The sequence below is a fragment of the Mauremys reevesii genome, linkage group 16 (assembly GCF_016161935.1).
Source record: "Mauremys reevesii isolate NIE-2019 linkage group 16, ASM1616193v1, whole genome shotgun sequence".
Taxonomy (NCBI): domain Eukaryota; kingdom Metazoa; phylum Chordata; order Testudines; family Geoemydidae; genus Mauremys; species Mauremys reevesii.
Genome location: NC_052638.1, coordinates 24787157 through 24803435, shown reverse-complemented (window position 1 = coordinate 24803435; position 16279 = coordinate 24787157). Strand labels below are relative to the sequence as shown.

Below are 16279 nucleotides of genomic sequence, written 5' to 3'. Positions count from 1 at the left end.
GCCACAATTCCAGAGGACGTGCTTCCATGCTGATGATTCTCGTTAAAAAAATAATGTGTCAATTAAATTTGTAACTATACTCCTTGGGGGGGGGAACTGTATGTCTCCTGCTCTGTTTTACCCACAATCTGCATAGATTGCATGTTATAGCAGTCTCAGATGATGACCCAGCATATGTTCGTTTTAAGAACACTTTCACAGCAGAATTGACAAAATGCAAAGAAGGTACCAATGTGACATTTCTAAAAATAGCTATAGCACTTGATCCAAGATTTAAGAATCTGAAGTGCTGTCCAAAATCTGAGAAGGACGAAGTGTGGCACATGCTTTTAGTAGTCTTAAAAGAGCAACACTCTGATGCAGAAACTAAACCACCAAAAAAGAAAATCAACCTTCTGCTGGTGGAATCTAACATGATGATGAAAATGAACATGCGTCAGTCTGCACAGCTTTGGATCGTTATCAAGCAGAACCCGTCATCAGCATAGACGCATGTCCTTCGGAATAGTGGTTGAAGCATGAAGGGACATATGAATCTTTAGCGCATCTAGCATGTAAACATCTTGTAACATCAGCTACAACAGTGCCATGCAAATGCCTGTTCTCACTTTCAGGTGACATTGTAAACAAGAAGCAGGCAGCACTATCTCCTGCAAATTGTAACCTATCTTGTTTGTCTGAGTGACTTACCAAACAAGAAGGAGGACTGAGTGGACATGTAGGCGCTAAAGCTTTACATTGTTTTATTTTTGAATGCAGGTTTTTTTGTACATAACGGTACATTTTTAAGTTTGACTTTCATGATAAAGAGATTGCATGATAGTACTTGTATGAGGTGAATTGAAAAATAATTTTGTTTTTTACAGTGCAATATTTGTAATAAAAATATAAAGTGAACACTGTACAATTTGTATTCTGTGTTGTAATTGAAATTAATATATTTAAAATATAGTAAACATCCAAAAATATTTAAAATAAATGGTATTCCATTGTTTAACAGCACGATTAATTGCAATTAATTTTTTTAATCGCTTGGCAGCCCTATTTATGGTGTAGAGAAAATTTCTGCCACAAACATCACTGGTTGAAGACTGGATGACCAATTTGTAGAATTTGGTGAATTTCCACACCATTGGCCACAAGACAGCCTAAGAGATCTTGCTATAGGAGACATAGGACTTCTCTGCCTACAAGACTGCTAGTACTCCCAAAGATTGGCTCTGATGTTTAAATTGATATTACTTGGGGAATAAATGCTATGCCCGCGCCACTTCCCGCAGCTCCCATTGGCCAGGAACGGCGAACCACGGGCACTGGGACCTGCAAGCGGCCGTGCCTGCAGACTGTCAATGTAAACAAACAGTCTCATGGCCCACCAGCATATTATCCTGAAGGGCCGCATGCTGCAGGTTGCCCACCACTGGTGTAGAATGTCATTTAATGTCATGATACTTTCCAACTTCATTAAGGATGTGTGCAAAACAGTGGTCCAAATCCACTGACAAAACTTAATAAACAAGTGCAACTAATTATAGAGAAACTAAATCTGGCAGACCAGCAAATGAAAAGTCTCTTACTTGATTATTTTCTGGTAGCAGCTTCTCTCTTTATTCATCAGTACTGGGATAGCGCCCTCCACCTATGGAATTCTGAAGTGGTCCAATGTTGGTGCTTGAAGCTCCAGGACTAAGCCCTTCTCTTCAGCTTCTTCTTCCAAAGTTATAGAAACACTCCAGCAACCAATTATTAGCAGCATTTAGACAACTTTATATAATGTATAACTAATTATTATATGTCTAAGTATCCCTTTAGAAAAAAAAATCAATCTGCACTCTGGTCATTTACCAGGCTATCTGGGCTGGTTAAAGAAAGATAGAAGCTGCTAAGAAAGTTATCAAGTAAGAAGTTTCTCACTCTAGTGATGATTGAAGAGAAGCTGTGCCACAATGGGAAGTACTGAGTAGTGAATCACAGATGTGGGGGGAGGAGAAGGAGAGCTATTATAATAGCATAACAGACAGAAATGGAAGTTCCCCCTATATAAAGCAAGAGCTTTATAAACTAAGGAAAAAGACAGTTACCTTTTCCGTAACTGGTGTTCTTCGAGCTGTGTTGCTCATGTCTATTCCACAATAGGTGTGCGTGCTCACCACGTGCACCTGTGTCGGAAGTTTTTCCCCTAGCAGTACGCGTAGGGAAGCGCCCCTAGGAACTCCAGGAGTGGCGCCTCCATGACTGCGCGCTCTCCCCACTCTCAGTTCCTTCTTGCCAGACAACTCTGACAGAGGGGAAGGGAGGAGGGATGTGGAATAGACATGAGCAACACTTCTCAAAGAACACCAGTTACGGAAAAGGTAACTGTTTTTTCTTCTTCGAGTGATTGCTCATTTGTATTCCACAATAGGCGATTCCAAGCTATATCTGTTGGAGGTGAGTAGGAGTTCATAAATTCTCAGGACGGAGCACAGCCCTGCCAAACTCGTTGTCCTCCCTGGTTTGGGAGACGATTGCATAATACGAGATGAAGTGTGAACTGAAGACCACATAGCAGCCCTACAAATGTCCTGGATGGGGACATGGGCCAAAAAGGCAGTCGAGAACGTCTACGCCCTAGTCGAGTGTGCCCTCACAATTGATTGCAGGGGGATTCCCACCAGGTCATAACAGGCACAGATGCACAAAGTGATAGGCCAGTCATAGCATGGGAGAATACTGTGTGGCCCTGCACCACGGGTGGAAGGCTGATATGGCTGCCAAGTGCACCTTGATGGAGGGCGCCAGACCCTGGGCTCCAAGGTGAAGGAGGTAGTCCAAATTGAGCTGGATCGGGGCAGCCACGGGGGAAACGCCCCGCTCATCTGCCCATCAGGAGAACTGAGATCACTTTGCCAAGTAGGCTCGGTGCTTGGAGGGCCGCCTGCTTTCCAAGAGGATGCACTGGACCCTTTCCGAGCACGTCCTCTCCTCCCGGCCTAACCATTAAGCAGCCACATCGTTAGGTGGAGTGCTGCTAGGTTGGGGTGGAGAAGGCGGCCATGGTTCTGGGAGAGAAGGTCCGGGTGGGACAGCAATGGTGGGGCGACCGCCAGGCCCACGAGGGTCCCGTACCAATGCTGCCTGGGCCATGCTGGGGCAATCAGTAGGAACCAGGCCCTGTCCATCTTTATCTTTTCCAGGACCTTGCCTATCAGTGGGAACAGGGGGAAGGCATAGAGAAACTGGCCCAACAAGGACAGGAGGAAGTAATTGGAGATACCGCCCCATCCCTGTCCCCCACCCCACCCCTGGAGCAGAACTGAGGACAGCGACGGTTCTGTTGAGTTGCAAACAGGTCCACCTGGGGAGCTCCCCACTCTTGGAAAAGTCTGTACACCACCTCTGGATGAAGAGACCACTTGTGCTGAGAGAAGTCCCCGCTCAAGCGATTCGCCTGCAAGTTCCAGGCGCCTGGTAGGTGGCAGGCCTGTAGGCAAATGTCGTGGGCTATACAGAAGTCCCACAACCTGAGGGCTTCCCAGCAGAGGATGAGGCCCTGCCTTGCCTGTTGATGTAAAACATCGAGGCCATGTTGTATGTGAGAACCCTGACCACTCAGCCCTCCAGGTGTGAGCGGAAGGCCATGCATGCCAGCCGCACCGCCCTGAGCTCCTTGATGTTTATATGGAGGGCCAAGTCCTGCGCAGACTACAGACCTTGGGTCTGAACGTCCCCCACATGGGCTCCCCACCCCAAGTCCAATGCATCGGACACCAGTTCCATCGACGGTGACCTGCCTCTGAATGGGACCCCGTGGAGCATGTTCCCTGGGGAGGGCCACCACTGTAGGTAAATAAAAAGATATCCACTAAACAGTTATGGAAATGTATGTATGTATGTAAGTAACTAACAATGCTTACACCACATCCTTACATAGGCGGTCACTGGTTCGGGAACAGTGAGGACTTTGTCCATCCTATCCCTGGCCTGGAAGAATGCCGAGGCCAACCAGAGCTGGAGGGGCTTCATTCTGAGTCTGGCATGGCGGACCACCTGTGCACGCCGACATGTGACCCAAGAGCTGGAGGCACGCTCTGGCTGTTGTCACTGGAAACTTTCTGACCGTGTCGATGAGCCCTTTCAGGATCTCGAATCTGTCCCATGGGAGGGAGGCTCTGTCCGACATGGCGTCCAGAACCGTCCCGATAAACTCTGTGTTGTACTGGGACTAACTTTACCAATAGGCCCAAAGTGGCACATGTGGACAGAAGGAACGCCACGTGATCCTGCACCTGTGACCGGGAGCCACCCTTGACCAGCCAGTCATCCATTTAGGGGAAGATCTGGACCCCATGGCGCCTGAGGTAGGCTGCCATCGCCGACATACGCTTTGTAAATACCCTGGAGGCAGTGTACAGGCCAAACAGGAGGACTGCAAATTGGTAGTGCTCCTGTCCAACCGTGTAATGGAGGAAACGTCTGCGCCCCTCAAATATATGGATGTGGATGTACACGTCCTGCTGATCGAGGGCAGCATACCAGGCCCCGGGATCCAGGGAGGGAATGATGGAGGCCCAGGAGACCATTTGGAACTTGAGCTTCACCATGTACCAGTTCAGGCCTTGCAGGTCCAGGATGGGCCTAAGTTCCCCCTTTGGCCTTCGGGATAAGGAAATAGCGGTAGTAGTACCCCTTGCGTTTGAACTCCACTGGCACCACTTCCACTGATCCTAGGCCAAGAAGTCACCCCACCTCCTGCTTGAGCAGAGCCTTGTGACAGGGGTCCCCCAGGAAGGACAGGGGTGGAGAGTGGATGGGCGGGGTGGAGGTAAACTGGAAGGTGTAATCCCGGGAGATGGTGTTGAGGACCCATCTGTCTGAGGTCAGCTGCAACCACTCTGGGAGGAAAGCACACAACCAGTTGTAGAAGGGAAGCTTTATCATGAGTGGATCCCTGATGAGAACTGGCAGTGCATCCCCGGGCGTCCCGTCAAAACCACCGTTTCCCTGCCTGTTTGCCCTTGGAGGGCCCAGGCTGGGGGGCAGGCAGAGACTGCCTCTGCAGGTGTTTCTTATAGTCCTGTGACTTTTTATAAGCAGGCTTGTATTTGAAGTGGGTGGCCTGGGCAGGAGCCTGCTGTGGCTTGAACTTAGGTTTAGCTGGAGCCGGAACATGGAGGCCCAGAATCTGAAGCATCGTGCGGGAGTCTTTCAGGACATGCAGTTTTATATCCATTTGTACCGCAACAGAGTTTTGCCGTCAAATGGGAGGTCTTGCAAGGAGGTCTGCGCCTCATTGGGCAGCCCAGAGAGCAGGAGCCAAGATGCCCTTCTCAGGGACACTGCGGAGACCATAGACCGCGCGGCTGTGTCCACCGTATCCGACGCTGCCTGCAGGGTTGCCCTGGCAGCCGCTGTACCCTCCTCCATGAGCGCTTTGAATTCCTTCCTGCCATACTCCTGAAGGAAGTCCTCGAACTTGGGCAGAAAGCCCCACATGTTGAACTCATACCAGCCCAGGAGAGCCTGACTGTTCACCACTCGTAACTGGAAGCTCGAGGACAAATAAATTTTCCTTCCAATTGAGTACAGACTCCTTCAATCTTTATTTTTCGAAGCAGGTTGGCCCTGCTGCTTCCTGTGGTTGACCAACTCAACCACCAGGGAGTTGTGGTGGGGGGAGTGTATAGATATTCATGCCCTTTGGCAGGCACAAAATACCTGCATCCCACTCTCTCAGAGATGGGGGCCAATGAGGCCAGGGTTTGCCACAGGGTATTTGAAATTTTCGCCACCCCTTCATAGAGAGGCAAGGCCACCCTGCCCAATACCAAGGCAGACAGTACATTAAACAGGGAGTCCGAGGGCTCCTCCACCTCCTCTGCCTGGAGGAGGAGGCTTGATGACACCCTTTTTAATAGTTCCTGGGGGCCTTAGAATCCTCCTGCAGAACGGTGGGAGGAGGGGCAGTAATCACCTCATCGGTGTCTTCTGGGCCAGCAGAGGAGCGGGAAGAGGACTTAACACTCTCTTTTCTGTATCCTTTAAATGAATTGTCTTCAAAGGTAGCAGATTCTTCTTTGGTCAGGACATCATTTCCATAGCCCCAAGGAAGCTTTCATCTTTGGTTACTCTCTGGGTTTGGAAGAACTATAAATACTCATGCCTCAATCACAAGCCAATCTCTAAATGGGAGATAGGTGACTTCCCCTGTGAGCGTCATAACTGCCCGCTATGTGATTTCATGTCATTTCTACCGATGCAGTTATAATGGCCACTGTCACAGACAAAGTACTGGACTTGACAGACAACTGATCCAGTAAGGACATGCCTATGTTTTTATTCAGATACTCCATTGATAGAGCTATTGAAGTGAATTAAAAGTATGTATACTTTGAGATTTTTGGAAATCTGTCCTCCAAGTATGCTCCCCCACCTGTGAGGCTTGTTTCCAAGAGAGTATGTAAGGTTCAAAAGATAAAAAATTGGGCTGGTTGTCAACATGTTTGGCCATCAGCTTGTTTGTACTTACATGCCCACTAAGGGAGCTTTGCTTTGATCCAAAAATGACACCTAATTTTGCATTGGATCAGGTGTGCAGTTCCACGTCCTCAGAAGGAATTCCTGCAGGTGCTTTTTAAGACATCCATTCATGGGTGGAGGTCCATGCATGGCACTAGCAATCCCACCCACTGGAGATCATTTGCTACAGATGACCATTGCCAGGAAATGGCTGGTGCAATGAAGTTTCAGAGCTTTTCAAATTTTTATCATGATGGTAAAATTCTGGCCAGAGTCAGGACTATTCTGACCCCTGTAAGAGTAATTGTCTGCACTGGGTTAAAAACTTTCTTGATTTTGAACTGTTGGGTATGAATCCTTTCTAACAACTGGCCAGTTGTTTAGAAAAGAAGGATTAGTATGCTGTTCATCCTGGTCTAGGGACCCCTAAACTAAGGAAGGGTACTGAGGATTGTGAGAATAACTTGTTACATGGACCCAGGAGCCTGAACCGACACCTGCCTGCTTCCCAAGGCTGGTTAGCAACCATGTAAGCACTTCAGGAGAGATCTAGTATGATACAGGCTTTACTCAGTACACCATGAGTCATTTTGAGCATGGAATGGGATTTCAATCTTACCTCCCTGTAATCCCATCATGGTACAACTGTGTGGGGAATGGAGTCATGTGTATCTGTCCTGGCCTCTCACATTGCTTTATGCTTTAGTGTGGAGCCAGTCTACTGAGAGAGGGAAGGGTGAAGAGAGACCTTTTCCCACCCGTCAGATTCTGGGCACCTTTCCCTTGCCAAGTGAGAGTTTCTCAATTGAAACCCGGACAGGCACAATTTTCACTACTTTGCAAACTGTTGATAAATTGTATAGTTAATTGCTTGACCACACTGGTGCATTATGAAATATATTCAAGAGCCCAAATAACCAATGTCAGCCAGGTTTATTGCTATAAGCCAATAACACCACAATACAGGAAAAGGTTAAATACAACACTAGTATCCAGGAAGCCATCCCATGCAGTGTTGTTAGATTCATCTTACACAGAAGGTGTGCTCTCAGATTTATATCCCATAAAGCCAACTTTTTATGCCCTTCCTGCTTACAAGTAAAAGGTACTGTATGCATCATCTGAAAATAGATTTAAACAATCATCTTTCTATTTTGTGTTTCTGGTACCATGATGTACCCCTTATTTTTGTTCTGAACACATGCTTTTCAGGTACCAAGAGTGTGAAGGCACCTCCTAGGTTTATATCAGAGTAGAACATTCATATGTCTTGATCTTGACAGTTTCCCTAAACCAAAACTTACATCATCAGATGCAAGGTGTTATGGGATACTTACATAAGAGAACAGGATTATTACTAGGGCTGTCAAGCAATTAAAAAAATTCTTCGCAATTAATCGTGCTGTTACACAAAAATTGAATACCATTTATTTTAAATTTTTTTGGATATTTACAACATTTTCAAATATGTTAATTTCAATTACAACACAATACAAAGTGTACAGTGCTCACTTTATTTTGAATACAAATATTTGCACTGTAAAAAAATATATATTTTTCAATTCACACAATTATTGTCGTGCAATCTCTTTATCATGAAAGTTGAACTTACAAATATAGAATTATGTACAAAAAAACTGCATTCAAAAATAAAATAATGTAAAACTTTAGCGCCTACAAGTCTACTCGGTTCTACTTCTTGTTCAGCCAATCACTCAGAAAAACAAGTCTGTTTACATGTGCAGGAGACAATGCTGCCCGCTTCTTGTTTATGAAAGTGAGAACAGGCGTTCTCATGGCACTGTTGTAGCTGGTGTTGCAAGATATTTTCGTGTCAGATGTGCTGAAGATTCATATGTCCCTTCATGCTTCAACCACCATTCCAGAGGACATGCGTCCATGCTGATGACGGGTTCTGCTTGATAATGATCCAAAGCTGTGCAGACTGATTCATGTTCATTTTCATCATCATGTCAGATTCTACCAGCAGAAGGTTGATTTTCTTTTTTGGTGGTTTAGTTTCTGCAACAGAGTGTTGCTCTTTTAAGACTTCTAAAAGCATGCACCACACCCCGTCCCTCTCAGATTCTGGACGGCACTTCAGATTCTTAAATCTTGGATCAAGTGCTATAGCTATTTTTAGAAATCTCACATTGGTACCTTCTTTGCATTTTCACAAATCTGCTGTGAAGGTGTTCTTAAAACGAACATGTACTGGGTCATCATCCGAGACTGCTATAACATGAAATATATGGCAAAATGCAGGTAAAACACAGCAGGAAACATACAATTCTTCCCCCAAGGAGTACAGTTACAAATTTGAATTTTTTTTTTAAACAAGCAGCATCAGCATGGAAGAACATCCTCTGGAATGGTGGCTGAAGCATGAAGGAGCATACGAATGTTTAGCATAACTGGCATGTAATACCGGCTTGCAATGCCGGCTACAAAAGTGCCATGCGAAAGCCTGTTCTCACTTTCAGGTGACATTGTAAATAAGAAGCAGGCAACAGTATCTCCTGTCAATGTAAACAAACTTGTTTGTCTTAGCGATTGGCAGAGTAAGAAATAGGACTGAGTGGACTTGTAGGCTCCAAAGATTTACACAGTTTTGTTTTTGAGTGCAGTTATGTAACCAAAAAAAATCTGCATTTGTAAGTTACACTTTCAAAATAAAGTGATTGCACTTCAGTACTTGTATGAGGTGAACTGAAAAATACTATTTCTTTTATCATTTTTACAGTGCATATATTTATAATAAAAAATAATAATATAAAGTGAGCACTGTGAACTTTGTATTCTGTGTTGTAACTGAAATCAATATTGAAAATGTAGAAAAACATCCAAAATATGTAATACATTTCTATTGGTATTCTATTGTTATAAGTGTAATTAATCACGATTAATTTTTGTAATCACCATTAATTTTTTTTAGTTAATTGCGTGAGTAATTGCAATTGACAGCCCTAATTATTACATGTATATGTATATGTTAACCTGCATATATTGATCAACAAACCTGAGGCAGATTTTCACAGGAGTAACAGGCTTCTCAACATGCCCAGACATGTTATCAGATGGGAGAGTGGCAGTAAGATTAATACAGAGCACTATGAAAGAGCCTCTGTGAAGGGTAAATGGTTTAAGCAACATTTCCCTCAGCGTGGGAAAACAAAGGAAGTCAGGGTTTAAACACTGATATTTACACCACTTGCTAATTAACAAAACGAATGGAAACCTTATTAAGGGGATGCTTCCTTTTGCCTTTTTGGGACTCTCTAGAGCAGGGGTCTCAAACCCAAATGACCATGAGGGCTGCACGAGGACTAGTACAATGGCCCGAGGGCCGCATTACTGACACCTCCCCACCTGAAGCAACAGCAACACAGTAACCCTATGCAGCCCCTTCCCCACGTTCCGGCCACTTCCCAGAGCGGTGCAGGGCCAGGGTAGGCAGGCAGGCAGCCTGCCCTGTCCCTGGCGCATGTCAGGCCGGAGCCGCTCTAGGCAAACGCTGGGGGAGGGCGGGGGGGGGGGCTGCAAGGAGCTCGCGGGCTGCAGAAAATAACCCCACGAGCCATGTGTTTGAGACCCTTGCTTCAAAGTTTGCAAGACTTATCCTTGAGCAGTCTTTCTCCCCTCTGTGGAAATGCTCATGCTCCTGGTCTAATCTCCCACAATGGAGCTGCAGCTTTATGCATGCTTTGAGGACCTATCTCTCTCTCCAATTCAAAACTCTATGCCCTACCAGTGCAAGGGTTGGTGGCTTACAGCTGCAGGACATCTTTCAAGCCCGTATCCTAGCAGACCAAGGATTGACAACTTGTGGCTGCAGAGCATACCTTGCCCTCCGAGGCTCCTGGAAAGCCACCTATAGCACCTCTTGGACTTGGCTCAATGCTTGCAGAGCTTCACTGCTGCCTAAGTGAGGGGCAGAAGAAGCCCGCTCACACCCAAGAGGTGCTGTATCAGAGAAGCCAGATTTAGAGCCTCAATATTCCAGTAATTTCTCACCTCAAGAGAGGGAGAGAGGAGCTAGAAGTCAAAATGAAGTGTCTACTGCAAGAAAAACAAATAAAAATTAAAGTTATAAACCAAAATGATCAGGAGAAATTGAATCAATTTGTTCTGCCACAGAAGGCAAAAGTCTGGTGGCCTGAGCTGAAGGGCAGGACTTTGTCCTCGAGCCTACAGTAACATTGGAATGCCTTTGAAATCCACAGTTGGGAGGTACAGGTCTGTCTCATCTTACACTGGGGTTACATTCCGCAGTCAGCGCGTAAAGCGGAAATCACTTATAGTCAAAATTACATTGCGTGTAATGGCGGGCAGAATCACCCGAACTCAGTAGTGAGCTGGAGCTGGTTCCCATCGGTTCGCGGGAACCGGTTGTTAAATTTAGAAGCCCTTTTAGAACTGGTTGTCCCGTGAGGGACAACTGGTTCGAAAAGGGCTTTTAAATTTATAAAAAGTTCCAGTAGCTCCCTGCCCTTCCACCGGCCCCAGCTCACCTCACTCTGCCTCTGCCTCCTCCCGTGAATGCTCCCCGGGCTTCTCCTCCCCTTCCCCAGCTTCCCGCGAATCAGCTGTTTGTGCAGGAAGCCTGAGAGGGCTGAGAAGGAATCAGTGGCTTCCCACAGGTGAGCTGGGGCAGGGGGGAGGGGGCACAAGCGGGAGGAGGGTTCCAGGGGCCACACGGCTCTGGCCTGGCCCCGGCCCCTGACCGGCGCGGCCCCGGCCCCTAGGGCTGGCCCCGGCGGCGCGGCCCCGGCCCCAACCCCGGCCCCCACCTCCAGGCAGTGCAGTAAGGGGGCAGGGAGGGGGTGTTGGATAGAGGGCAGGGGAGTTGGGGGGTGGATTAGTGTCGGGGCGGTCAGAGGGCAGGAAACGGAAATTGAATGGGGACAAGAGTCTTGGGGGGGGGGGCAGTCAGGAAGGAGCAAGGGTTGGATGTGGTGGCGGGGGGCAGTCAGGGGTAGGGATTCCAGGGACCATCAGGGGACAGAGAGAAGGGGTGGTTGGATGGGGCAGGAGTCCCGGGGTGCCATCAGGAATGAGAGGAGGGATTAGATGAGGCGGTGGGGGCAGTCAAGGGACAGGGAAGGGGGGTGGATGGGGCAGGGGTCCCGGGGGGGGCTGTCAAGGAACGTGGGGGGTTGTATGGGGCAGGAGTCCTGGGGGGGAGGGGGCACGACCCCGTCGTGGGGTGAGGAGGAGGGAACCGGTTGTTAATATTTTGGCAGCTCATCACTGCCTGCACTACAGGCACAGTATTAAAATTATTGTTTTTCTCTTTTTTTGTTTGTTTGTTTTTGTTTTTGCTGACCATGTAAAGCTGAAATTGCGCATGTTAAATGCGCATAAGATGCGACAGACCTGTACTACACATTAATATTAAATGAGGAGAGCAGCTGTGGGGCAAAATTGGCAGAAACCCACATTAGTGTATGTTACCAAGTAATTTACAAGTGTATCTACTGCATCTATTGCTTCACTACAGCAGTTCATTTTACTAACATATTGCTAGGGCCCTTTGTTTTCAGGTTTTATTTTATTTAATTTTTCCTGGAAATTTATTGGTTTATTGCTACAACAACAAAAACTTGTGAAATCAGTGGAAAAAACTTAATTTTTCTGGGCAAATTTCTGGATTTATTTTGATGGAAGGATGGGGAAAAAAATATTCAGGAGATTAATACTTGGATTAATGGAATTAAATGTGGTTTGCTGCCGAACTAAAACAGAACTTAAAACACAATGCCACCTCTGAGTTTAAAAGAACAATATATCTAATCTCCAAATAAAACTTTTCATTTGAATAAACAGTTTACTGTTGTAGACTTAGAACTATTAGCCTATACATATTTACATTTAATAACTGGGCCACACCATTTGCAGCGCATACTCTACTTCATCCTTTTCTCTTGTTTTTGCTTTTCTAAAACTTTTGAATATTGCCTTGTGTTCTGAAATGTATTCTGATACAGATTTTCATTTTCTTCCCATTTTAGTGCGTCAAATCTTTAAATGATTATCTACTAACAGCTTGAAACATGTACGTGGTGGGCGTGAGATTCATCAATACATTCAGATGAGCACAAACGTCAGAGCTTGCGTGCATTCCTGTTTGATTATTGTGTGTATCTTCTAGACTAATACATAGCCTTACTTCAACAGGCAGCTTTGCATACACACACAGACTAATGTATCTCATGAAATGTATTGTATTTTCCTAATAAAACAAGTTATTTTTAATATATTTGAATAATACAAAAGTACTGTGAGAATCAGGAAAAAACAAATGGCACTTTTTTTAAAACCCGGGATTTTTTCGGTAAAAAGCAGTTTAAACTGAAAATGAAGAGGTTTACATATTGCATACATTTTCAGCATGCATAGAGCAATATGCTTTTTGTAAAGAGAAAATTAATAGATGCCACAATTTAAAGATTCAACCTTCACCTATATTTTATCTTTTTATGGAAATTTGTTTTTCAAGTTTTCAAAATTTACCAAAAAATGGTTGAAATACTTACCACACTGATGATTTTCCAAAGTCACTGGAGAGCTATTGCAAATGTCTGTGAAATTTTCTCCCATTAATAAGCTATGTGGACTGGCCACATCCTGCTCCAACACACTCTGCGGGCTGTCCGCATCCTGCTCCAACACACTCTGCGGGCTGTCCGCATCCTGCTCCAACACACTTCTTTTGGGTGTAAAAGAGAGCATTCTGAAAATAAGAAAAGCTTCACTATTATGTGGCAGTTAATAGTATACCGTAAGCATCTCTGAATATCTTGCCAAGTAATATCTGATTGATATATATTGAAAACACAGTAAAAGCTTGTTAATATGCACTTTTGACATTCTGTAAATATCAACATAGGATTCCTGAACTTAGGGAAAATTTTCCACAGAAACTGAAGCAAACAAAAAATTAAAGAGCTTTTATTTTGGTGGCGGTGACTGTTCTGTACTCTGTACCATATCCATGATACCTATCATTAACATTAGCTTGTATATGAAAGGACTGAAAGGTAGTCAATAGAGCTAGGTGGAGAATGGTAAGTCTGATTTGTAGAAGACAGATTTCAAAATCTGGTTTTGTTCCAATTTGGAATGAAAACCAAAACTTCTGGGATTCTCCATGAAACAGAATCACAGTTTTCTATCCACTTCTACCAAGAGCCCTAGATTATAGGCTCCCAAATACTTTGCAAAGAGTGCTCAGGGTCCTGGGACTTCCAAGACTTCCAGACTGAGCTCACCATCAGCCCACCAGGCAAATGGATGAGTAGCTGGGACCCTGGAAACACATGCTGACGAAGAGCCAGGTGGGCAAGCTGGCAGGTGATCAAGCAGGTTTCTAGCAGGCAGAATTCTGTGTTTCCACACAATGTTTGTATTTTAATTAATTGACAAATACTGACACAAAATAGCCTATGCAAATATAATATGGTACAAACTAGCTCAGAGTCTAGAAAATTGTGCCCCTCCAACCTATTACAGTTTGAGAAAAATCAGAGCAGTGGATAACAAATAGGCAGATAAAATGTACTTTGTTTACAAAAAAGTCTTTGTGACAAACATTAGCTTTTGTACAATTTAAGTTACAGAGTAAGAGGTAGGATTCTGTCATGAAACAAACACTGCATTAAAAACAAAACCATGTGCAGAAATAAATTATCAGTTTCAATACTAAAGGAGATTAATAGCATTGCCCCTCAAGAACCTATACTAGGACTGGTATTAAAATTATTAATAATCAGGGAAAAAAAGACACTAGCAGAGAACAACAAATTTGTTGACACTAAATTTTTTGGGTTAGTTAGGATTGAAGACTTGAAACCCAGGACAGCGCTGATCCCTCCTGTGCCTTTCTGAACAAAGAAGAATACAAAAGTACACGCTTAAGAACCTTTAGTCCGAGGGAATCAATTGTATTGTTTCTATATCCAAAAGATGTGAGATCTTTTGAGAGTTGTGTTTGATAGGATTTCTCAAAATGGGTGATTGGATTAAAAAGGGAAAGGATGGGATGGAGCCCTTAGCTCCAGTGTCTACTTCTTTCATCTATTTATCCCTGGTTAAGAGAGATAATTCTCTTGAGAAGTGGGATTGTGCTCTTAGGGGTTTTACTGCCACCTCTGGATTTGCTATCTGAGGTGCAGTTCCACAGTTTTCCTGTGATGTACCAGCCATCCTAATTTTGGAACATCTGTGACTAGTACTTCTGGAAAAAAGGAGCATTTCTGCCAGTTAGACTTCCTGTGCCTTCTCAAGGCACTTTGTGGAAATAGGAAGGACCGATTTGGTATGGATGCACTATGTAGCTTATCCAATCAGAGACATCTGGTTTCTCATCTGTACTGCAACTGGAGTTTCAGATGTGTTGCCCACATGCACATTTCACTAATGGCGTGTATGGAATCCATGCACTTCAGTTTGAAGTCTTTTGGCACAGCAGTGTCTGTATGATGCTCATCTACCCTGAGAATCTTTGTGCTTCATGACAAGGGCATAAAAGGGCAGAGTGTGCCAACCACCTCTCAGTTTTGCCCCAACTACAGAATCTTGAGTAAAGGACTCTGAAGTCGAGGAAACAGGGGACTGGTTGTGGAATGTGAGTATACGGACAAAACACCTGGAACTCCTCCAGTTATTGTAGATATGTAATGTCTCATTCTCCTTCAAGTGAAAGAATGCGATGGATGTGGAAGCTTAGAGTCTTCAGGAGACCATACTGCAGCACAGCCTTGCAAATACAGCATTCAGCTTGCAGGTTTCGGTAACAGCATTGTTTTGTGAACATGTGAATGGATCCTCAGGTGGCTGCTTTGCTTTAGAACAGGGCAGGCAAACTTTTTGGCCTGAGGGCCATATCAGGTTTCGGAAATTGTATGGAGGGCCGGTTAGGTGAGGGGGTCGTGGCCCGGCCCCTACCCCATATCCGCGCCCTCTCCGGCCCTGCTCCCATTGTCCGGATAGAAGACTACACAAGAAGTTCTGTGCAGTAACAATGGTTCTTTGAGATTTGTCCCCCTATGGGTGCTCCACTACAGATGTGTTTGCATTCCTGTGCTGCTGATCGGATAACTTTGGTAGCAATGCCCGCACATGGGCTGTTTCTCCTCGTGCCTTGCTACAAGGCTAATCAGAGCATGTGGGCTAACACCCCTCAGTTCCTTCTCTACTGCAGAGTCAATGGCAAAAACTCCCAAGTAGAGGGTAGGAAGGTGGGTTGTGGAGCATCCATAGGGATACACATCTCAAAGAACCATCATGATTGCACAAGATGAGTAAATTCTTCAAGTAGTGTCCCTATGGGTGTTCTACTGTAGATGACTCCCGAGCAGTATCCCTATTGGTAGGCTGGGACTTCAGAGTCAGATCAGTTACAGATAACAATACTGTGCAGCCAAAGAGAGCATCAGAGGTGGAGTCCCCAGCGATCACAATGTTCTACAAAGGTGTGGACAAACGCCCATGTAGCAGCTCTATACATTTCTGAGATAAGAACATTCTTACGGAAGGCAACAGATGAGATCAACCTTGTGGGGGGCATGCAAATAACATCTGGAGGAGTCATATTATGAACTTGATAACATGGTCTAATGCAGTTTGAGACCCATTTGGAGAATCTCTGGGCTGATATTGCTGAGTCCTTGGATCTTTCCACAACAACAAAGAAAAGCCTAGAGACTTCCTGGAAGCCTTTGTCCTATCTAAGTAGAAGGATAGGGATCATCTGACATCTACTGTGTGTCATATAGGCTCC

The 16279-nt window shown here is 45.1% G+C and overlaps 1 protein-coding gene across 11 annotated transcripts in view; it reads right to left on the bottom strand.

Annotated features, from left to right (window-relative positions):
• The window catches only part of TDRD12 (tudor domain containing 12), a 161779-nt gene that overhangs the window by 40330 nt on the left and 105170 nt on the right, over window positions 1-16279 (bottom strand). For all 11 annotated transcript variants that reach the window (XM_039503492.1, XM_039503494.1, XM_039503497.1 and 8 more), the window contains one exon: window positions 13035-13231. In XM_039503492.1, the coding sequence (XP_039359426.1) occupies window positions 13035-13231 (197 nt within the window). The remainder of the gene's footprint in view (window positions 1-13034; window positions 13232-16279) is intronic.